General features: G+C 39.5%; 1 protein-coding gene across 1 annotated transcript; it reads left to right on the top strand.

Moving 5' to 3' along the window:
• Positions 1 to 37: 37 nt before the first annotated feature.
• On the top strand, positions 38 to 23,141 carry CFAP57 (cilia and flagella associated protein 57). The gene is given in 23 exon segments (XM_040073061.2): positions 38 to 194; positions 275 to 591; positions 1,885 to 2,168; positions 2,298 to 2,502; positions 3,452 to 3,604; positions 4,624 to 4,763; positions 5,444 to 5,609; positions 6,005 to 6,118; positions 6,597 to 6,809; positions 7,422 to 7,595; positions 8,794 to 8,952; positions 9,394 to 9,549; positions 11,589 to 11,682; positions 12,351 to 12,541; positions 13,531 to 13,704; positions 14,820 to 14,978; positions 15,375 to 15,518; positions 16,596 to 16,712; positions 17,740 to 17,874; positions 17,958 to 18,101; positions 21,908 to 22,034; positions 22,319 to 22,461; positions 22,463 to 23,141. Coding segments are annotated over 23 exon segments (3,735 nt in total). The 3' UTR covers positions 22,532 to 23,141.
• The last annotated feature ends 1,706 nt before the right edge of the window (positions 23,142 to 24,847 follow it).

Genomic DNA, 24,847 nt, shown 5'->3' with positions numbered 1-24,847 from the left:
CGGTCACCACGGCGACAGCGGCGGCGGCAGCGAGAGCATGGCGGGGGCGGCCGTGCTGCCCGTGGCCGTGTTCGGCTGCCGGCCGCGGGTGGCCGGCGGTGTGTGCTTCCTGGAGGAGCAGGTGGTGCTGCACGCCGCGGGGGCGGGCTGCCTGCGGCTTCACCTCGAACACAAGTGGCACAACTTCATCCCAGGTGGCACCGACCCCGGTCCCGACCCTAACCCCCGTCCCGGTCCCGACTCCGGCCCGCCCTGACCGCTCTGCTCCCCGCAGGCACGGAGAGGAGCCGGGGCGTGCAGGCGCTGGCCGTCAGCCCCAACCGGCGGTTCCTGGCGGTGTCGGAGGCGGCGGGGGCGCAGCCGGTGCTGGCGGTCTATGAGCTGACGGCGGAGCGGGCGCGGCGGCGGAAGGTGCTGGCCGCCGACGAGCTGCCGGAGCGGCAGACCGTGTCCCTCGCCTTCTCCCCCGACAGCCGGCTCCTGGCGGCCGCCACGGCTCCCCCCGAGGGGCACCTCGCCTGCTGGCTCTGGGAGAAGCAGCAGCTGGCGGCGGCCGTCCGCGTCCAGGCCGCGGGCTCCGGCCCCTGCCAGGTAAACGGCTCCGGCTCCGCCTGCTTCCAAAACCTCCAAACCCGAGCTGTGCCAGCGTCTCTGCGGCTCCTTATTAACGCTCCCGTTCTTCGGGAGTATACTTCACTTTTCGAAAAGATGGATAAAACGATCAAACTTTAGTTCAACAAGTAGCGGGTGTGAGGCTGGACACCCGTTCATCCTTCAGGACATGTGCACAGTGCATTTTCCCGTGGCCACATGGCTTCTATCCACGGCAAGAGGAAGAGAGGGCTCCACACTAGATTTCGTACAGTTTCTCTGACCCTTCCTGACATCTGCTGTTGGCCTCCCTCAGCAGTGGGACACTAGGCTAAAGTTTTGCATTGACCCATAATGGACATTCTCATGTCTGTATCTGTTTATCACATGAGATCCTCTTATATCATGTGAGATCTATGTTACAGGGCCAGTACAACAGGCCAGTGAGCGTGCAATGTGTCCCTCGTGTCCCTGCAAAAGCACACACTAAATGTATGGGCTGTGCTCAGTTGTTGTAACACACTTCTTGAAAGCTCTCAGTGCGCCTTCTCCCTCCTGCAGTCTTCTGTATTCAGATCGGAGGACAGGAGTGGCTAGGAGCAGGCTGATGGCACACAAATGATTTCTGCATCCAGCTTTGAGTGCCCCTTTTTAGATTCCTTCATGTAGGGAGGTTGGATGCTTTCAGTACGTGTGTTGGTTGAACTCCAGCTGCCATTTTTTCTGGGGTACAGGTACAAGCAGAGGTTGGCTGAACTACTGAATTCATGAGCTCAGTTCCTAAAGTGAAGGGAGTGTCAAGACTCTGGCTATCTAAAGTCCCATTAAACATAAAAAATTACTTCAACCACCTCTCCTATCCTTCGTGTTGAGTATTGTGATGGCTGTTCCATCATTTTCACAAATAAACACCTAATTACATGAATTCATGTGCATACTGTTAGCCTGAAATACAGGAATACAGAACTTATTCCTGGTCTTCTGAAAACAAATGGTCCCAGTTTTCAGGAAGCTTGCTACTGGAAAAAAAAAAAAATGCTAATCAGTAGTAAAGAGGTATTTTGGCCTTACTTTTGTAATTTGGCTAGACAAACTTTTGAAAGGGGGAGAACTGCAGTATGTAGTTATGGTGGCTAATTCTTACTGTCCTTGGTGTTCTTGTATGTTTGTATGAACCATCCTCCCTTGCTAGTTTTCCTGTATCTGGTATAGAAAGTCTTCAGAACAGGTATAATATTTTTTTATTTGTGAACATAGTTGGAAAAAACACTTCCTCTCTCTTTTGTTCCATAGGTGAGCTTTAATCCTCAAGACAATACCCAGGTTTGTATCACTGGAAATGGCTTTTTTAAACTTTTCAAGTACAGTGAAGGACTTTTAAAGCAGATGAATTTACAAAGGGGAGAGCCAGAAAACTACTTGTGCCATGCCTGGCTGTCTGAGGAGGAAGTTATATGTGGCACTGACACAGGCAAACTTAGCTTGTTTGAAACTGGAGAGCTGCACTGGAAGACGAGTTTGGAGTACAGAAAACCACCCAGGGAACTAGAAGATACAACAACAAAAGAATATGAGAGGTAAATCTGTTAAATATTATTAGTAATAGTTCTATGCTTTTGCCTGCAGATTAGTTACCTCCTTCTTGTCCAGCTTGTGAAGTCAATTGATGCTTAGCATTTTTTGATTTGTGCTTCTTTATTTTTAAGTCTTTATGCCTTTCCTAATTGCATTTCTGGTGTTTCTAGTGGACTGGCCTTTGAAGATAATGGTTTACAACAGCATTCTTTGCCTCAAATATTGGCAGTTGCAGCATATTCCAAAGGCTTTGCATGTTCACCTAGCCCAGGAGTTGTTCTTCTGTTTGAGAAGACCGAGGAAAAGGAGGTCTACATGGAGAGTCAAGAAGTCTGGGTAAGGAGGAAAAAAGCTTTTATAAGCAATTATGCAGCAGAGCCCTGTTCAGAGAACTGTGAGTGTTTCTGATTCAGTTATTAATAATAATTTTTAGCACTCTGCTAAATTGCATTGTAAGGATTAGCTAACTGTGCTGGAGATGTCAAAAAGAGTTGTCCAAGGTCACACTGAAAGTCAGTGCCGGATGACCTTTTGCAAGGTAGCTCTATATGTTCCCTTCCCACGTATAAAATGTGCTTTGAGGCTGCTAAACTTCAGGAAAAACTAAGAAACTTTTATTTGTGGAGACTTTTGGGACTAAGAGGTAGTTTACGTGAGTTTTGAAGAACTTGGCTGCTTGTTTTTTTCCAAGAAGAAGCTTTTCTCCCCTCAGGTATTTATTAGAGCTGTAATGAGACCCATGCACTCTTAAATAATCCTTCTAACTGTTCTGTAGCAAACTCTATGCATTGACCTACTGAAATCTCTGGATAAAAACATTTCATTCCAATGAGCTGGTCAAGACTTCATACTCTCATTCTAAAAGGTCACATCTTCCCTACACATGAGACCCTGTAATAAGCCTTATCTACCTTAATGATACACTACAAAGAACTGTTTTTCTGAAATCATAATTTTTATGCAGATCTCATTCTGGCATTTGCTAGTTTTTTCTTGATGTTTTTCTACCATTTTAATTCTTGCTTAGTGCAGTGTTTCAGATTACTGCTGAAATGTCTCCTGATACGTTATTTCAGCTGTAATGTTATAGGTACTGTTAGCTTGTCCTCTTGTCCTCTATTCCCCTGCCTTGCAGTAGTTATATGCTATTAAATATCCAAGTTGTCTTGCTGATATTATGTATGTGCTTATTAGAGGAGCATTACAACAAAAGTTCGTGTGTGTGCATGCCTGCTACCAAAACACAGAAACTTGGCACAGCCCATAGGATGCCTTTCTTGTGCAGCTTCCTCAGGACCGGTTCAGCACCGAGCCAAAGAAGTCAGGCAGACAGGATATTACATGTATATGCTTCAGCCCCTCTGAAGAAACGATGGTCGTTAGCACAAATAAAAATCAGCTCTACATGTTTGCTATGTTCTCCACCAAACTTACAAGGGTAAGTGCAGTTCAGTCACATTCCACAGCTTTCATGTCCAGTATTGTAATGATACAGGCTAGTCAGTGTTTTTTTCTGTGATGCATTCTCATTAAATCCTTCAAATGGACCCTTAAAGCTCAAGATATGAAGTTCTCAGTGATCTTCCCTGAGGGCAGTATTCCTGTAGCCCTCCCTGTGAGTACCTGATGCCATTCAGAAGAATGATACAGGACACTTTAGATCATTTATGGTACTGCTGAACCACTTCACTAAGGCTTTAACTGAGATATCCTCAATGTAACTTGTGGTCTGTGCTCCACTGTAATACGCAGAAACTTGATTGCAGTGATAAAGCTGGAACAGCCATGGGAAGGAATCTCATTTGATTCTAAAATGGTAGCCATTGAAGTCCTAGCTAGAATTGAAAACTCTCTGTGAAATACAAACATAATGAAAAACCTTCCCTACTCTGAAGGAATTAAATAATACAAAGACAAGTGAAAAATGAATTATCATGAAATATACAGAATTGAGTACCTAACCTGTGTACAGGCATAAAGAAAGACTTTTACAGAAAGAGGGGTTGTAGTTAGGGATCCTATTTCTATATGCAGCCTAAAATTTTATTGGTGCTTCACTTCCAGCGTGTGGTAGGTAAAGTTCATTGTGAAGTTTTCTATCACTCAGCACCTGACTTTTTTAAAAATACCTGCATGACCAGAAGGTATTAACTGAATTCTTGCAGGTCCAGTTTTATTTATTTATCTAACTTGCCTTTTAAAATATACCTACAGTTGTGTCCTGCTCTCACTACTCTGCCCTGCATCACTTTTGTTGATTATTAATTACAAACTTAAAACTAACATTGTTAGGTTTTTAGCATTGTTATGTTCAGACCAGTGCAGTGAAAAGATTAAGTGGTTCCCTCACATGAATTCTACAATGCATGCAAAAACCATGTTAGATTTTTTTTTTAATCTGACTTACTGCTTGCAATGAAATATTTGTGATTTCTTAATGCTCTCATTCCTTCTCAGGAGAAGACATCTTATTTTGCATATATGAATTTCCCATTGCATTCTAATTCAATCACTGGTCTGGACATGTGTATTTGGAAGCCCATTCTTGCTACGTGTTCCCTGGATAGATCTGTCCGCATCTGGAATTACAAGAGGAAGTAAAGAGTTGTTTGTATTTGTTATTACCTCTTGCTTTTTTGTATATTGTATTTAGGAGGCAGCAACAGCAATCTCATATGAATGAGAGTGTTGTCCTGGTAAAATTCTTGTGTGATGTGGGATGTAAATGGTATTACTGACATGATTTGAGGGGCGTGAATATGCAGTGCCTTTAAAACTGGCGCCAAAAGAACACAAAGCCTTTTCTATTAAGCTGTTTTTGTGTCAGACTTCTTGTGGTTTTGAAAAATACTTTTCAGGAAAGTTTCATTCAGCTTTGTCTTAAGATACTGTTGTCCCATATCCTGCTTCTTAGGCATAGTTCTTAAGCAAAATTACCCCAGCTCTTGAGGTTCCTTGGAGTGAAGAACAAATCTCAAGAGATGCTTGTGTAGTATTGCAATCAGCAATTCATTTACCTTCTTCATTATATTACAGTACGCAAGGATTTGCTCTTGCACCTTCTACACCTTCTCTGTGAACCAAAAAGTCAAATTTGCTTTTGTTTCCTGTAACATTTCTGCGATCATTACTTATCTGAATAACAACAAACTTCCTCAAGAACAAGGCAGAGTTAGATTTTAGCTCCAGGTGTCCTTGCTAGGCCAGATAATATCCTGTCAAGTGTGCAGTGGGGAGTTTGTCCTATTCCATACTGCTCAATGGTTTTATCTTTCAGCACTTTGGAGCTGTGTAAGGAATATCAGGAGGAAGCATACACAGTATCACTTCATCCCACTGGCCTTTTCTGTTTGGTTGGGTTTTCTGACAAACTGCGATTTATAAGTGTGCTGTATGAGGACATGCATGTTTTCAAGGAGTTTCCTGTGAAAAAGTGTAGAGAGGTAAGAAGTGCAAAAATGAAATTGGGGAGTTGTGGGTAGCAGAGTGGTGAAGAACATGACAGAAAATAAAAACTTCTCCAAACACCCTAGTAGGATATATGATGTCCTATATCAAAGCTTAGAGAAATTGATTCTGACTGTTGGAGAACAGACCCAGAGGCTGATGTGTAAGTGTGGACTTGGGAAGCAGCAGAAGGGATAATTTGCTCAGAAATACTCAAGAAGCGGATTTTACAGGGGAAAGCATTGATTAAGAAAACTGTAAGTGGCTAATTATGTCATGGAGTTTTCTTTTCCTGCAACAATCTGATATTAAAAGATGTAATTGAAATTCAATGCATGAATGTTTTTATCCATTCCATCTACAGTAATGGGTGGTTATGTTCTATTTGCAGTGCTCCTTCAGTAACGGAGGCCATCTTTTTGCTGCAGTTAATGGAAATGTGATTCAAATTTATTCCAGCATCACCTTTGAGAACGTTACTAATCTGAAAGGACATACTGGGAAGGTCAGTAAACAAATCTTATACAGTACAACTTATTAATGTATTAACTGTTGATAAGATGCATTTTGAAGAGGTAAAGTACAATTTTGGATCTTGGGATGGCCCCAAAAAGTAAAAGCAAAAATAGAAAACTCAGTTTTCATTGGTCAGAAGGCAAAATGTTCATGCACTAGATACATCTGAAAAGTCTGTCCTTAGATTGGAGGTGAACGATTGGCAGCTGACTGAACAAAATAAAATATCCCAGTAAAAAAAAAACTACTACTCCGTATTGAAATTAACTTTTTCCTGATAGTGTGTTCATAAGGTAGTTCTTACTGGGTTTGGTTTTTTCCTAGTGCTAAAATAGAATTGGTCGAGAAACATCTAGAGGTTTTTCCGTAAGACTTTGAAGTTGTTGTGGCTTTACCAGCACAATGACTCCATGCTGTATGTCTGTAATATACACATCAAGCTCCTTGGTGTGTTTTGCTTTTAACAGGTACACGCAATTAAATGGAGTGCAGATGACACTAAATTAGTCTCCTGTGATTCACATGGTGCTGTATATGGGTGGAATTTGTTGACAGGTAAAAAGGAGTCCGAGTGTGTGCTCAAGACCTGCATCTACAGCAGTATTTCCCTGACTTATGATGCCAAAATTATCTTTGCTGTTGGATCTGATCAAACTCTCAAAGAAATTTCAGAGTCTTCGGTGAGCTAACAAACACTCTAGGATTTTGCTACATTCTCTGGGGAGGGTACTGGTACTTTGTTTTCCTTAGCATCCATTTGGTAAATAGGAATTGGTCTGGTTTTGTAAGCTGTGATATTTACTGACACTTTTGTGTTCTTATGTCCTTTACAACGAAACCTGAGATTTTGTTGTAGTTATATATTTTTGTAATTTTATTTGGATTTACCTGGAAATCTTCTAATCCACCTTACAAACTAACTATCCTGCTGAAATATAAGTGTATCACATTGACCACTGTATCTACATGCATTTTTTTCCAGAAAAGTAGTAAATTGCTTGTGATATCCATTATATCTTTTAGATCACACATCAGCTTGCCTTGAAATTTTAATACTGGTAACTATAACAAATATAGAGATTTTATATCTAAATTTCTTTTAAAATCTAAAATAATTTTTTTAAATGTATAAAACTTAATACTAATTACTGTTCAGGCTATACTTCTATAGGCATATAGATTCTTTTAACTGCATTATGTGCTGCAGGCAGAGGTATAACAATACATAATCAAACACTTCCTGTAACAAGAGGGTTTTGTGTGGTGGTTTGTGCTGCTGGTTTATGTTTCAGATCCAGCACGAAGTGCCTGCTGACGACGTTGTTTATACGACTGTCGCTGTCTCTCGTTCTGGGCGCCTGATATTTGTTGGTACATCCCTGGGGACAATTCGAGCTATGAAGTACCCCTTAACTCTGAAGAAGGATTTCAAAGAGTACCAGGCCCATGCAGGTGCTGTTACAAAGGTAGCACAGAGTTCTTTCTTTTCCCTGTGGTCCTAGCTGCACACAGCTCCTTTAGGGATGATTCTCCTTCTCAATTCATAGCATAATATGTTAAAATTAAGGCTGGGTCTGCACACCGAGAATGAATATTGCAGCTTTCATAGGAGTTCTGTGTCTAGATATGTCAGAGAATAAGCTGTTGGCTAAAACGTGGCTTGCACCAGATTACAAAACATGGCATATTGGATGGAGAACTTTGATACAGCTCCTTCCGAAAAGAGGAAGGTAATTTTGTGAAAGAATTGTTTAGGTTGGAAAAGAGCTTTTAGGTCATGAAGTGGGACTGTTATCCCAGCACTGCCAGGTCCACAGTAAACCATGTCCTCAAGCACCGCATCTACACATCTCTTAAATATCTCCAGGGATGGTGACTGCACCACTTTTGCTTGTAGAGGGGCATCACATTTGCCCATTTCCAGACAGCTGAGACTTCTCTAGTGAGCCAGTACTGCTGCCAAATGACTGAAAGGTAGGTCCCCATTCTCCAGGAAGCCACATGTTCTGTGTTGTTAAAACTGATCATAATTTTGGTATCTTAAGTATCACTGTCAACTACAGCACCTTGACTTATCCTTGCACAGTCCAACATTAGAATAGGAATTTCAGTTACTGTAACTCTACTTTTGCCTCAGTTGCAAGCTTATTAGCTCCCGGGTACTCTGTGCTGGATCAGGCAGCCACAGGAGGTCTGGAGGGGGTGACAGCAGTTACTACTACATAGTTCTTGGTGAGCTTAGTTGTAGATTCAAAAGAAGACATTTAGCCATCTGTTGTTCACACAACTTTTCAAAGAAAAACACTAGGGACCTTTGAAATTGTCATAAAAATTGTCATATAAATTGTCTCCCTGTGCTATAATTGTCTAGAAGGTTTTCTCTGTTTCAGGTTTTTAAAAATCTTCCTATGGCTTTGAGACCAGAAGCAGATCCAGTGTCTACACATATTCTTTCCCTTCCCTTTGTTGCTTCAACCGGGGTCGAACAGGAGCAAGAGACATAATCAAAATGTTGGTAGTGGGACTGTGTTATTATTTCCACTGTTGACTTTCTGGGGTAGAAATGAAGAGAATATGTGGAGGAGAGAAAAATGCGGGATAAAATAAAACCGTGTCTCCATTCTTCCATGTCTCATCTATTATTTGTTGTCTCTTCCTTGTAAGATGACAGTAACAAGTGATGACCAGTTTCTACTGACTGCCTCAGAGGATGGCTGTATATTTATCTGGAAAGTGCATGATAAGGAAGGTGGGAGAGTGAAAGAAACGGAGCTTGAGTATGCTGAGGAAGTGTTGATCATGAGATCAGATATAGACGAGAAGGTAGGAGAAGCAACTTGTGAACATAAACCATAGGATTTCTGTGAATTGCATTTGCATGATGCTTGTTACCTGCCAGTCCTATATGGCTTGCATGGCTTTGGTCAAAGAGGTTACAGCAAGTTGCTGCACTGGCTTGTCAATCTGCAAACAGCATTGTACAAGCAGAAAGTATGGAGAAAGTTTTAGATTTTTCTCTAGTAGTTTCCCCAATTTCTTGAAAACTCTTTTAATGGAGTGGAGAAGTCAGAAGATGCATTTCTATAAACCATCTTGTAAGACAGCAGGGAACTTTACTTCTAGAACTTCTTGGTCATCTCTCTGAAGATTCTCTGTGAAGACTGTTCATAAATATATGCATGTAAATAAAACATCCTTAACAAGCTGTTGCTAATGGCAAATATTCTCTCTCTTAAAACTGTTTTCTCATCCATGTCCTAACAGAGTCAAGCTATACAAGACCTGCAGATTTGTGTGAGAGATCTGCAGACAGAAAGTGATTATGAGCTACGTCTCAAGGACATGTACTGTGAAGGAAAAATAAAAGTATTGGAAGAGAAATTCACTCAGGAAATAGACTCCCTTAAAACTAAATACCAGGTATGATTCATATTGCAGAACCAAATACTAAGAAATCTTTCACTGAAGAGTTGAATTCAAGCTTGCATAACATATGTAGAAATGCCATACAGCATCTGAAATCATTCCAGTTTAAGATGTTCTTGATATTTATAAAGCATGAAACTACCTTTGAGTCAAGTATCTTATAGGGGATGCAAGAGTTCTCCTAGGTAGCTTGTAAGTATCTTCACATAAAACCAACACAATAAATACTGCCTGAGATGGAGGATCAGTAGTAGAAATGGCACTGTGCCTTAAAAGCTGCTTTCCATATAAGGTTGCAGCTGCTGCAGGATATAACAATTATTCTTATTAATGCTGCCTTCTTTATGTCCTGTCTGCTGAGATTTTTAAGAACATCTGCTGAGGTTTCTTGTATGTTTTTTGAAAATAAAAGTAAAATATATTCCCAGATGTCTTCTGCTCATGTGCTTATTGATTTCTTTGTGGTCATGAAGCAGGACACCCCTGAAAAGCAAAGGCTATGATAATTCTTCCCAGTGTCTTATTTATCTGTCTCTGATAATGCTATTCTGTCCATCTGTCTGGTGCACACATTGGATTTCTGACCTGTAATTTGTTATACTTCTGGACTTCTCTTAGATGTAGAAGGCAAGGATCCAGTAGTAATTTCTCTAGCAGTAAAACAACCTGAAGTAAGGGATTATATATCACATGATTCAATCCTGCTAAACTCATGTTCTTTTTGAGCTTTTGGGTGAATATTGTCCTGTTCTGGTGATTTTTTACCACTTATTTTGTCGAGTTGTGCATTGTCCCTTCAAGCAATATTTGTGTTTGACTCCACATACAGAAGTTCAGTATGAAAACTTGCCAAGTTACTTCTTAGTTGTATTTTACAGGTTTGTAATTATCAAGTGCTCTTTTTATACCCCTCTTGTCTTTTGGCCCTACAATTGTTCTAGTAGGCTCTTGATATATATATATATTTAGGAGGTTTAATTATTCATTTTAATGTTTTCTTCAAGTATTTTTTCAGACTCTTTGGCTTGTCTCATTGTGATTTTTTTTTAACCTTTCTATTTTTCCTCTCTTTTGTAGAGCCTAACCTTGTACAAGAAAGCCATTTAAATTCTTGTGGATTCTTCTACCTCTGTTTAATCTCTGCTGGGTTTTTTTCTGCGGTTCTTCAGGTCTTTTGATAAGTAGTGCTTGGCTATAAAGTTATAATAATCTCAGCTACACTGAAAATTCTTTTGACTTCTTGATTATAGGCTTGCAAACAAATGCCTTTGAAGGTGACTAAAAGTTCTGTAGGCAGGCAAGTTGTACTTCCTGTCCAAGTATCAGTACATGTTAAGATTAAACTGAATGGCAGCTTTAGACTTTACAACTTTGGTTGTATCCATCAGGCAAATGGAATATTTCTGCTTATGCAGGACCCATGCAGTTGTCACAAGAAGAAAGTGAAAATATTGTAACTATGGTACAACTCCTAGCATCTCTGGGAAATTTCTCTGCTGGTTTTTTTGCTCCAGTTCTTTGTGCTTTTTTAGAAGATTAGGTAATTGGTAGTGGCAGGCTGACATTCCAAGCAAATGACATTTAAAATTCACTCTTGCTTAGGTTTATGTCATACTATGCAAATGCCAGCATTTTAGGACCTCCAAGTTGCTTCAAGTGAGACAGGAAGCAGCTTGAACTTTAATATCTGGACAATGATTTATGGAACTGCAAATTCTCCTCAAGCGGAGATACATGGAGGGGAGGCTTTGGCAGCTTACAAACTTTTATTTTTAGATTAGGATCAGTACCTTGTATTATATGAACCCTGTTCGCTGCTTTTCCTTAGCTTTCCTTAGCTTTCCTTGTCAAAACAAACTAATATGTGGGAAAACTTGTTTTAGTGACACATGGCACCTTAATTTTGGTGAGAGGTTTCAAACACATTTCTGTTGCGTATGTATTCCTCACAAGAGCAGAAACGATTTGGACATTGCTTTGTCTAATTTCAAGTTAAAATGTATTTTCTTTTTTTTTTTTTTAATTTATCCCAGATTTTAGAGGAAGAGAAAGAAAAACAGGAGCTACAACACCAGGTTAAACTGTCTGAGCTGATGGATAAACAGGCCAGGGAGGTGCAACGGCTAGGTTAGACTATAACAACTGTTTGTAACTAGAAACTGGGGGAAATGCTTTATTGATAGCAAATGATGTGACAGGGAGGGATTACTAGAGTAGAGGTATAAAGAAAAATGGATGTATGTCATGTAGGTATTTGGTGCAGACCAAATGGTTGTCTAAACTGCACCATAGACGTGCCCATGGTGAGAACATGCACATGGGCCCTGTATCTTAGAGGTTTGGTTCTTGAGATTAGTAATTTCTTCATTTATTTTATGCGCCGTTTACTGTGCAAGAACAGTGCAGTCATTCAATTCAGCAAGGAGTTGCACACAACCTGGAAATACCTGGACTCCAGATTTGTAATCAAGATAAAAATACTGCAAATTAGTACCAAGGAGTCCCCCCATAAATGAGTCCATTGCCTACTCACACTCTTTAGCAGTTGAGCTTATACAGCTCTGCCATGGTTGTCATCCCAAGGAAATGCCTAGATTAGTTGTCAGTTTTGCATGGCTACAGAGGCTAAAGCCCCTATACATCTGAAGAAGAAAGTGATGAAATACTTCTACCTGTAATTTATTGCAACCAGCTGCCAAAAAGGCAGTAAATAATAAGGCAGATAGCTGCAGAAGGGTAGGATCCACTCCTATTTTCTATTAGTTTTATCCAATCCATATATTTCCTGTTAACAGAATCTGACAGTCATCAGAAAATCTCAGTAGAAAATGAGAAATACCAGGAGCTTCAGGTGAAATCCCAGAAGATGGAGGAGGAATACGAGAAACAATTGCACAGTTTGGAGGAAAGCAAAACCAGGGCTGTGGCGGAGCTCAAAGAATATTATGAGAAAAAACTTAAACATAAATCTGTTCTGCTGGAAGAGGTAGGAAGCTTGATTTGCAGTTTGATTTGTTGAACAAGTTTATCTTCAACTGTGATAAAATGTTCCCTAGGACAGGAGAGGTTGGCATCTTCCTTGCAAATCCTAATCTGCCTGTAACCATGGGAAAATATTTTGACAGGTGGAATAGTAATAAGGAAGACACAGGTGAGTTACCAACTTTTCAGGGTTTCATACCATGAGTAACTTGCTAGGATTAATATCCTTGGGCTTTCTCAGCTTCATCTCCATTTCTCCTACATCCTAGAATTCCTGTTTATTAATGTGACTTAGATGATACATTTACAGTAATTGAAGAGAGAAAGATTCAATCATGTTGTTCTAGTGAAAAAATAACATTTTGAAAATGGTGAATTACATTCCTGAGTCCTTGAGGTTCTTATCTGCATACTTTGGGGAACAAAGATAAATATCCTGAGTACTTAAAAAACTCCTGCACACTGAGGTCAAAGACTTGGCTTGACAAAAAGCAGGCAGATAACTGATACTTAAATATTTAGAGTCAGAAAATCCAATCACCGTTATGGTTTGCAGCCATGTGTTGCAGTACCAATTTGAAAAGCATGTAGGAAGAGAGGCATACAGAGACTGAAGCAAACTTGAGTGCTTATTGGTCATGATGCATCAGAAACAGCAATTTTAAAAGATCCTAAGTAACACTGGTTTGTGATTTCTGGAGCCAGAACAAGTTTGCTTATGTTAGTATTTGGGCCAGGTTCCTAACTTGAAGCTTTCAAGTCTTAAGAATTATTTTTAAAAATAAGTAAAAACAAACCTCAATGTGTATGTAATCAGTTTCTAAAATTACTTTAATCCACTGAAAAGTTATCTTAGATGATATTGCTGTTATTGAATATTCCACTGAATAGAAATTCTCCTAGGAGAAACACAATTACAAATAACCTTTTACTTCTCTTCTCTACTGGTCTCTTACTCTTGCCTTCTCTGATGTTTGTTTTCCTTAACTGCAGGCAAAGAAGAATATGAGGAAGCAGATTGAAGCACATGAAGAAATGGAGATACAAATTTATGAAGAGGGAGACAAAGAAATCTTGGAACTCAAAGACAAGTATGAGAGAGAGCTCTTGGAAGAAAAGGAGTCCAACATACAACTGAAAGGAGAAATAGGAGTCATGAATAAAAGGGTATCTTTTATTCTGTGCTATATCAGACCTGCACAAGAAGACCTATAACTGAGGACTGAATATGATTAATGGCATGTCAATTTAGTCCATTAATCTAGTCTGTAAATATGTGGCATTTCATATGAGAACGGTAGCCCATTCTTAGGTTAGTTTGAATGTTTAGAGTATTTGGGCAAAAGAAGAAGCTCTCTGCTGATTGTATTGCTGATATGATTAGAAATAGATGATAAAGGAGATATGTTTTTATTAGTACACTTTCTCTGATCTACATAGTTTTAAACTATAAATAATATTGTTCATCCTATGACAGGGAAGAAATGAACTTTTAATTTTTCTAACATTGAATACTTTGCTTTATTAGTAAAATACTTATACTGCTTCATTCAATGCAATAATCCCTGTGGTTTGTTTGTATCATCTTTTTTTTTTGGTTTTACTGGGATTTTTGAGGAGGCATAAAATGTTTTACCTCTTTTATTGTCTGGGTATTACATTTGCCTAAGGATGTTAGAGGGACATTTTTTCTTTTTCATTTTCTCCAGAGACAGAGAGGTTCTTCTCATACCCTCTCCTATCATGGTACTGTCTTTAGTTTCTTTGTCTTTTAGGCCTCAGGGATTTCTTCATGTGTCCTTATAGTTTGTCCAGCACCATTCACTGGTTCCAACTTTCTTGGCTTTGCAGATCTTAGTACTGAGGCAGGGATTTTGAGGGCGCCCAAGAGCTATGAACTGGACACCCTTCCAGTCCTCCATCTTTAGAGATGTATTGCATTCACCTTATAAGGATAATCTGTGGATTGAGTGTTATCTGCAGCTGATGCTTGTATGGATATTATGGTATCCATAAATCCATACCCTTCTTGCTGCTGGATGCAATTTCCTTTGTTCCTTCTGGTGCAGTAGGTATCCTTGTCAGAATATACAGAAAAAGGAAAAATGGATACTCAACCTTCTTTTGAGTTGGAGGCACTTAAGTGATGCACTGCTCCTTCATCATATCTTACTTTGATATCCTTTATCCCACACTGTCTGTAAGGTATCCTGCAGAATAGGATGGCCAAGTTGTGCACAGCTTTTGGAGACTGTTAAGTTCTTACTAGTTTGTCTCTCTAGTTGGACAGCCTACAGAAAGAGCTCAAGGACCGAAACAGGGATATTGAGGAAATGAGACTGGAACAGCAGAAACTGCAAGACGTCATTACATCACTGGAAAAGGACATCGTGGCACTAAAGACAGATATTAAAGAGAGAACTGAAACTATCCTAGAGAAGGTGAGGAAGTGGACAATTGGATGAGTCAAAATCACCTCCCTTAATTAGATATTTATTTTAATAGTATTTGTTTTGATAATATCACATAACTGGAAACTCGGTTTCAACTTAAGGAATTTGTGATCTCCAGTTTGGTATTTTGGTTTTTAGTTGGTATTCTAAGCTTTTCTTGGGGAGCTCAAGTTCAGGATGTTGACTTTCTCATGCCCTGTCCTGGGATCTCCAGATGGCTCAGCATTATTTGCCCCCTTCCACCTAACCTGTAGATTTGCAGCTGGAGTTCAATCTTCCACAAGATCTGTGACTGTTGATTTTGCCTCTTCCATATTTGTGCCTTGTCCTAGGGATCTAGAGAGTGCTGGGTCTGATTCAGATCTCTATACCCATTTCTTCCAGGAGAAGCATATATATGATCTAAAAATGAAAAATCAGGAACTGCAAAATTTCAAGTTTGTACTGAATTACGGAATAGAGGAGTTTAAGTCGCAAATAGAGTCACGTGAAAATGATATTGAGACAATGAAGAAACAGATCAGTGAGGTGAGTAACACTCTCACTTGGCCTCTGTTACTAAGACTGTTGTCTAAATACAAAGAAGACCCAACAAGTCCGTGAAAGATTCCACCCTGGCTGTTCCTTGACTTCTTTCAAGGATATACAGCATTGATTCAATATCCATCCAGTTAATAAAAATATCTGTACACAATAGCTATTTAACTTTCTATCACATGCTACCAGTGATCAACATTGAAGTTCCTGCATGTAATTCTAGGTTTTTCTTAAAAATAGATCTTATCCTTATGCGGTTGCCCTCCATGTGCCCTATAGCATTTGCAAAACACTGCTTTTATTCAGCTGGTAGAAGAGAGTAAATGTCTTCTCTCAGAAATGTTTCAGATTTATGCAAACATAACTCTGCTAGAGGTTAGGTACATGGACAAATTATATTCATCAGTTGATATATGGGAAATTTGAACGTAGTCATACTTAGTATGCAGCAAATTCATTGAGGGAACGTATTTATGATAGAAACTTACTGTGATCTCTGCATAGATGTATCCTTAGCTAAGCCAAACTAGCACTATGGTGACATAGACATTTAAATAAAATGCAGACTAATGAACAATTTGTATGTACTTCAGACTATAAATATGAAATCCCTGTTGTCTTTTCAGGTCATCATCTTGTGCCATAATTGTTTTTTTCCTGTGTGTACTGCATGTTTTCAATCAGTTTTCAATCCATTTGTTTCTTTTCAGTATCAAGTTCTAGTTATTGTTGCTCTTACACTTTCCAGTATTAACTGTCTATTTCCACCTCATCCATTTTTATTCAAATGGAATGGTAGATCTCCCGTTCAGCTCGAGGAGTTTAAGGGGTATCACATAATTTAAATTAATGTGATTCACCAGGGAGTTGCACATTCATTGGTGTCGTTTCTGTATATTCTGACAGAGGGCAGTGTTGTTAAAAAAATTGACGTTTCTCGTGTTGTCATTCAACCTGAAGGGGGACCTATTCCCTCAAATCTGTATTTCCAGTCTGTGGTTTTCCTGTTATGTGTTGTTTTTTCACGTCTCCCTTTAACCCTGATTTCCTCCTCCTGCTTTCTTTCAGATGGAGGAGGAGCTGGAACAATTCCGCAAGGAGAGCATAGAGCTGAAGCTGAACATCACACAACTGCAACAGAAACAGAAGGCAACTGCTCGCGAGGTGCACAGGGAGATGGAAAAGGTATGGGGTACCCCCACCATGCAGGTCCCACAGAATGGCATTGTGGGGACAGAACACTGGTGAAGCATTAATCTGAGCAAACAGTTACTTCAAGGGTCCTGTGTCCAAGGATCAAGAGACTCTCTGGTCAGTGGGGACAAAGACACAAAACTTCCAAGCCTGCAGCCAGCTTAGAGCGTTCGTATTTTTTAAAAATCCAGTTATTTATGTGTCAACACATATTGTCCTGAGTTTAACAGGATAGTGAGGCAAATGCTGAACTGCATGTCCTGCCCAAGCCTGAAATCTGGAACACTTGGCCTAAACAGGAGCAGCATGTAGGCTACCACCTAGGCTTTAGTAGGATGACGTGAAAGAAGACCTCATTAATGGAGGAGTCAAGGACCCCTTGTTTGACAACGTATCAGACATGAGGGAGGAAAAGGGACTGCAGGTGAAGGTGGAGGAGCTTAGCAGGCAGTGCATGAGTGAGGAAGCAGGTAGAGAGGCCTAGCAGAAACCAAGAGAGAATAAGAAGGCAATCTTGATGTGAAATCAGCAAGCTGTGCATGTGTCTGATGTGTTTTGTCCCTTGCCTTTTCTTCTTAACTGTTGTTGTGTTGTTTCTAAATAAGAAGGTAGGACAGCATTTGGACAATGCTCTCAGGCACATCATGTAGCTTCTGGAGATGTCCTCTGCAGTGCTGAGTTGGACTCAATGATCCTGGTGGGTCTCTTCCAACTCAGTGTATTCTGTGATTCTGTGTTTGGGAAAGGACAGTGGGCAATAGCACAATGAGCCACTGTTTTTCAGATGTCATCTTTGGAGGCTGGCACTGATATTACCTAATGGAAGTATCTTGGCTTATTATTACTTCTAAAATCTATTACTGCTGTTCGACATTCCCAGTGATTTTAATTAATTTTTTTAAATAAAGTGGAAGAAAGTGTATTAGAGTTTTCACCAGTTCCACTAGACTTTCTAGAAAATTGCACGATGGAGTGTTCTGATGAACCAAATAAGAATGTGACTACATCATTCTTGCAGAAGCAAGATATGGAAACCCTCATCAAACGATTTAAGTCAGATCTTCATAATTGTGTGAGCTTCATTAACGATTCTAGAAAACTGAAAGATAGTATCCGTGAACTCTACACCAAGTATGTGCATCAATCAGACATGGTGAGTCAGGACCTTTGCCTTCTCCTTGCCCATGACTTTGTCTGGTAATGTAATTACTGAGGCAACATGCTGTGCCCTCTCAGGTGGGGGCTCAAGCAGAAGATGCAGATTTGCAGCAGCAGTACAAGAAACAGCAAGAGACTAACGAGAGGAATTTGGCAGTTTTAAGGAAGAAGGTGGTGAAGGATAAGGAAATGCACGACACTGCTTACATGCGTGTCATCCAGGTAATAAGCCTTTTCCTTGTGGTATGGAGGGGGAGCAAAGGAAGTGGTTGCACAAGTGAGTCTTTAGTAACCTTACTGTTGTGGTTTCTTAGGACTTTGAAATAGTCCTAAGAATAGTCCTTTTGGTTGGCTTTCTTGCCAGAAATTACTATATTTTCCATGTGCTTCCAATAACTTTTGTGAACAAAAAGAGCAAGATCTCTGAAGTCAGAAATGGCTGCTGTTTTGTGGATACTTTTGTTTATCTCCCACTCCCTAAAAGGAGATAGGGAATTTCTGTTGCATGGATGTTTTAAAGGAAATAATGCGCTCTTTTTTTTATTTCAAACAGTATTTTTAATTGCCATCATAGTCAATTTGCCTTTGTTTGGGTGTCAAGCTGTATCTGCTATGTAGTAATGTTTAGGAAGTAATTTTGGAGGAAGAAAAGGAAAAAATCCTTCTTTGCCCACATAGTCCGATGCATACTGATGTGAATTCAGAAGAACTTTCTGCTTTACACATCCGAAATTTTCAAGGAAGTTCAGAAATACGTGGGGAATATGTCTATTTGTACTAAGATCTCTTGCTCAGAGCACTTGTTTCTTACAGAGCAAAGTAAACTCGTGACTGCTGGGGTCAAAGATCCAATTTGTTTTCATCTGGAGTGGGAGGACCTAGAGCCCCACACCAGACATCCTAGGAGGACAGCTTTTCTAGTCTCCTCTTAACATGATCTCCTTCTGCTCAGTCAGCATTTCCTTTTCCCCTCAGTAGCCCTTTCTGCATTGTTCCTTTATTATGCTTCCTCAGGATCATTAAATCTCAGTCCCCTCCTAAGTCATCTGTTGTTTGCTATTTATTCATAATTTGCTTCTTCAGGGTTAGGCAGCAGCAATCTTCTTTCCTGACACTATTTTAATTTTTTTTTTTTTACTCTTTCTGTGAGTTAGATGTTTCCTTTGGCACAAAAGGAGATGGGTTCAGAAAATAACCAGAAGAATTTCCTTACTGGAATAGGGTGACAGATGGTGTTCATAATGATAATACTTGATGTCTTGGATCAGTAAGCCTAACATGAAATGACGATTAAAACCAAATTAATAAAACATCTGGAAGATGAAGATATCAAAGATTCTAACCAGCCTGGTTTCTTCAAAGAAAAAGTAGTTCTCTGAAGTCCAGTAGATTAATGAGATTTTACAGCCAGCAGGAATTATCATGGCCTTCCAGTCTTTCACAGGGGCTTTTAAGACTAGTTTAGACAAACTCCTGTGAGGATTTGCTTTGAAAAAGCAAATGACATCTTGACAGCCTTCTAGCTCTGTATGTCTATTATTCCTCAGTTGCGCTTACATTTTCAGAGCTATGCCCTCCTCTTTGAGAGATTATTCATAGGTACACTCCACTAGTGACTGCTGCAACAGATGATTAGAACTGTCAAGATAATTTTAATTATTCTTACCAGTTGACAAGTTGCCTGTTATTGAACTATTAGTTTTTCCTCCAGCCTTCTGTCTTTGTAATGGCTTCTTTGGATACGTAAAAACAGAGACACTGAATAACCTTGAAATAGTGCTGCTTAAACTGAAGCCCATATAGGATGAAATTTTCTATATGTCCTACCTGTTTCTGACAGTCAGCACTGTAGGAACTTCCTAGACTGTAGCTTGCATCCATATGACATGTCATTGTACCTGACGGCCTCACCATCCACGCACTGGATCAGTCCCTTTTCTGAAACAATTGGTTCTTTGCCACACTATTCCATGACAGTGAATTTTCCCATGAACATTTATTTTAATCCATTCTTGATGTTACATTGCAGTTCAAGCTTTCTGTCAGAATGCAAATATTGAATTAAAGGCTAATCTCTCTGGAGAATATTTTCCTCAGGAAAATATTATCAGTGTCAACCAACAGCCTTTTAGCACCAAGCAAACCAAACAAGACATTTCTACATAGCCTAGATTGCTTCATACAAGATACTTTGTATTATATTTTCTGATAGACCAAAAGCAAGGTCTTCATTTGCCAGCAGCAGGTAATCACTTGGACTGAACATACGAAGGTGCTCGTGACTAAAGTACACCTAGAGGGAAATGCTATGACCCAATCCTGGAAGCTGGTCAAAAGAAAATTACCTTGACTGATTATTGGAAGTTACCCTCTTCATGTGTTCGTTCAGGATCAAGCTCTGGAATAAATGCATAGAGTAAAATTTCATCTTTATTTAAAGGCTTGAATTAGACAAGTCAGACTCAACAAAATATTACAGTTCCAGAGCTGCCTGACCACACCAACTCCTGCTTCATTTATAGTCCAACATAACCACTGCAAGAGCAACTCTTCTTGCCCAACAAGTTCAGATCTTAATGAATCCCCCACTCTTCCTCCAGTCAGTGATTTTCAGCTGAGGAGAAACTAAAACACAGCTGCTGTACTTGCCTCAGTGTGAAGTCTTGATAATCTTGCCACACACGTGCCCCGAGCTGTTGTTGCCAACTCGAACTCCTTGAGTGCAGTCACATACTGAGAGGTGCAGTGAGCTTTTTGCTTCGCTACTGACCAGCCTGCAGCGGTGTGGTGCCAACACTTTTATAAATATACTCGAAGGAACTGAGTCATATGCTTTGCACAATCTTTTGTGGCAACATAATTATTTCTATCAACGAAAGTTATTATTAAAACAAAAATAAAATAAAGATTTGAAGACATTTGTTTCATGGAAATATTTCATTCATCCTTGTTCTTACCTCCTGTTGCTTTACTGGGTTCCCTACTGCTTGAGACTGGTATTGTGAGGTACTCTAAACATGACTCTTTGCCATCTATCTTTTTAAATATTGCCACTGTGTTCTTAAAGTTCTAAAAAAACCACCACCGGTAGCTGAAATAATTGCTATTTTTGGTTCAAGTATGATGGCAGCTGTTTAACATTTGGCCTAGTTATTGATGTATAAATGTATTCCACTGTCCTTGTGAGAGGTAAATAAACAATTGCACTTCACTCTCTTGAATACAAAAAAGAAATGTTTAGTTAATGGTGCTTCTGTTTCTAAATCATGAGCAGCAGTGTTATCATCCTTCACCAGTATTAACCCATACTGGTTTTGCTGAAGTTTTTGAACCTGTTGCAACAATGGGTAAATTACATTTACTGGCACTTTCACAGCTCCTTCAGCAAGACACTTCACTGTAGGCTACTAAAAAATTACAGGATTCAACTTTTATGAGCTGAAAAATGACTAAAAAAATGAAAGATGAATACATTGCTAACTTTTCCTTATAACAGCATATTACCAGTAGGTATCTCAAGTCTCCACATATTTTATATATTTCCTAATAATTTGGAAGGAATTTGGAAAAGTGATGTGTCTCAGAACTAATGAAGAGGGCTTTGAATAATTTCAAGGAGATAAAGATAATTTAAGTGAACAAATACATAGTGACAAATGAAAAGCAAAATAATACACGCTGGAGGGAGAGATGGGAATTCTTCGCATTAATTCTGAATTAATTTGATCAATTTAGGAAGCCCCTGAGCTTCCCTTTGGAATTGGCAAGGAAGATGATACCTTGGAGTGCAGCTGCAGTCAGAAAAGCAAAACAAATATTAGTTTTTTGAGCTAATGTGGTTTGAATACTGTCATGTTCTGTTCCACATCTACTATGGTCTTACCTGAAATGTTGTGTACTCTCCTGATCGCTTCTGCTTGTGATACTGATTCTATACTGTCCAGTGTCTTTCTCAAAGATTTGAAGATACATATTGCTCAGCCAGATAGTACCTGTGCTTTTCCTTAGACAGCATGTTGTCTTGGCAGGAAAATGTGAGTCTGATTAAGGAAATTAATGACTTGCGGCAAGAGCTGAGCGTGGCCAACGCGCATGTGCACGATCTCCAGTCAGCACTGAAATTATACAAGAACAAAAAGGCAGTTCAAGACACAGGTGAATAGTTCCTGTATATTTTCCATATTATTAGTATTTGTGGCAGAAGCCCTTTTTGCCCATGGTGAACAGTTTTGTTACTGTCTGTGTTTCATTCTAGCTTGCCTACCTGGTGGTACCTCTTTTATTTTAACGTTACTTGTAGAAGCTGCTAAATCCTACAGATTCTTACTATTTAGATCTACTCCTTTAGCCCTGAAAGATACTTTCCCTCATTCATGTCAAAGAACTGTATGAGCTGGACATTTGTTTCTGTACTATGCCCTCTCTATTTTATCTTCTAGCTCCCTCCAGTGAACCTCTGTCCAGCCCAGCTGTCCTGAGGTTGAATCCAGAGATGGAAGGTGAAAACATTATAGAAATGCAGCAGCTAGAAATTCAGTCTCTGCGAGATCAAATCCAGGAGATGGGGCAAGCCCTGAACTATCCAGGTTCAATCTCTTTCAGTCCGAAATCTTCCTGAACTGAATCTGGAAAGAAGCCACAAGACACAGTGACACTGACGTGGTTCAAGGATGCCTTACGTTATTATATCCTCTTGGCAAGATCAGAAATGCAATGGCATACAGTAGACTTACATGGCATAGAGTAGACTTATTCTTCCACTAGAAGCATTTATGAAATAATCAGTGCTCTGAACACTTCTACTTTCCTGAAATCTGCCCTTTTCATGAGACTTATGAGCCAAAAGAAAAAAAAATAAAAAATTTAAGACTAATCTTTGTGCCTTCATACTAGGTACTCATCTTTCTCTTGAAAACTAATGTGTCCTAATTTAGAAGAGCTGGTCAAACTGTAAGCCTTTTCTGCTAAAATTCTAATTTGGTGTCATTGTGCTGCAAAAGCAACATCACCCTTTTATTTTCCAGTATTAAATTGCCTATGTCCATACAAAGGACTGCTGCTCTTTAGACCAATGTTATTGTTATTCCAAGTAGGTATCCAGTCACAGATTAACAATCAATTACCTTGTGAGGGCAACCTTTGACTCAGCCCTTGGTAAAGCCTCTGCCTCCTGTCTAGAGATGCGTTGCTTCATCTCCTACAATAATTTCAGCAGTACAAAAAAAGGCAGCCCAGTTTCAAACTCCCAAAATCTGGAATAAAGTCCAAACCTTATGTAATAACGTCTGTAACTTCAATAAATTGATTTTTGTTTGTCTTTTTTTCAACATCCACAATCCCTTTAGTTCAGTTTTTCAGTGAAATTCTCTTAATAAGTCACTCTGCAAAGCACTCATATACAGAAAAAGGCAGGGAGTAATTTCTTTAAGAATGAGGGGGAAAAAACCCTAAATTTTTTAACTTTCATTGTCAGTGCATGACACGCTGTCTCACTGAGGAGTATTTCACATCTATCAGAAGATTAAGCTACTGGTTGAGCATGGAACTATATGGTATTAAAACAGCCAGTTTGTTACTGTTTCATTTCCTGTCCTGAGTTGTGGAAAAATGACGAGTGCTTTTATATACCCCTAATAATATTATACAGAAGAAGTTGGTGCCAGGGCTGGGTAACATATAAGCTGCATTATCATCAAGAATACTAGATTCATTTCCAGGGCAACACCATGGCAAAATAGATGATTCCACGAGCTCCACTGATTTTGGAGACTTCAGCTGAGTGCTCTGTCCATGAATGTGGAATTCAATTTCTTTAGTCTTTTTTTTTTCCATTTTGCATCTTTAATCTGTATAGAGCATAGATTTCACAGGAGCAAAAGGAAGAAGTTAATGGTCTGTTTGTGGGCTAGCTTAACACCCTTTCTTCCTCCTCCCCTCTCCATATAATCATCTTGATGCTTCCTGTACAGAAAGAGGATGTAATTAACGTAATTAGTAAATATTTTAGAAACTAGTTCCCTCTAAAATTTTCAGGACACACCCATTTTAATTTGCTAGGTTCTCATGTGGTATAATTTTCCCCTCCCTCTGTCACGACAAATTGAGTGCTAGAATCATGCAACACACTGCTTTAATAGTTGTGGTTTAGAGAAATGCAATCAACTTTTCTGAAAAATAAAAATCTTTTCCTAACATGCCTATACAGATAGCAAATTATTTCTAAATGGTGACTGATATCCTCAAAAATATGCCCCTCTGTCACCTTCATTAGCAAATTTTAAAGGCAATACACAGCCTGTCAGATGAAGCCTAGGAAGCTTCAGCTGCCAGACTGGGCTGAAGAGGATTTTGAACTTGATCTTAGTGGCTAAGGGGCAGCTAAAACATTGCTTGCATAGGGGAGCATTAAACATCAGCAGAATGTGATAACTAGACTTCAGCAGACCTGCTGGAAGGAAAATAGATATCCAACCCCCTTCTATACTGGGAAAAGCAGACCAAGGTCAAACTCCCACACATGCACTCTACAAATGTTTTAGAATTAAGTTGTAACTGGATTATGGTTTTTTGTGTTAATGGTCTTCTGAATTCTCTCAGGGTGCAAAAACATTTTCTGCTTTCATCCTCTCTTGACCTGCATTGTTCTGTTTCTCCTTTTGGTACCTCCCTAAAGGAGCTGGTAAGAATTTCATGCTGTTATAAAGCTGCAGCCCACTTTTTAAAATTGCTATATGGCTATCTGAATAAGGTTTCCCCTTAGAAGACTTCTTTGCTAACTGGGCAAACTGAAAAAACAGGTTCTTCTGGACAGGGTCAAGCTCATTGTTTAAAGGTGTTTGTATAGGAAAACCTATCACATACTTTTTTTTTTTTTTACGTGTAGTACAATATCCTCTGGACTGATGATATTTCACAAGTCTTGAAAGACCTATCGGATTTTTCTCAGACAAATTCCTGAACCTGTCACA

This window comes from Hirundo rustica, chromosome 9, assembly GCF_015227805.2.
Source record: "Hirundo rustica isolate bHirRus1 chromosome 9, bHirRus1.pri.v3, whole genome shotgun sequence".
Classification (NCBI taxonomy): domain Eukaryota; kingdom Metazoa; phylum Chordata; class Aves; order Passeriformes; family Hirundinidae; genus Hirundo; species Hirundo rustica.
The sequence above is the reverse complement of the archived record's forward strand: the minus strand, read 5'-3'. Positions and strand labels throughout refer to the sequence as shown.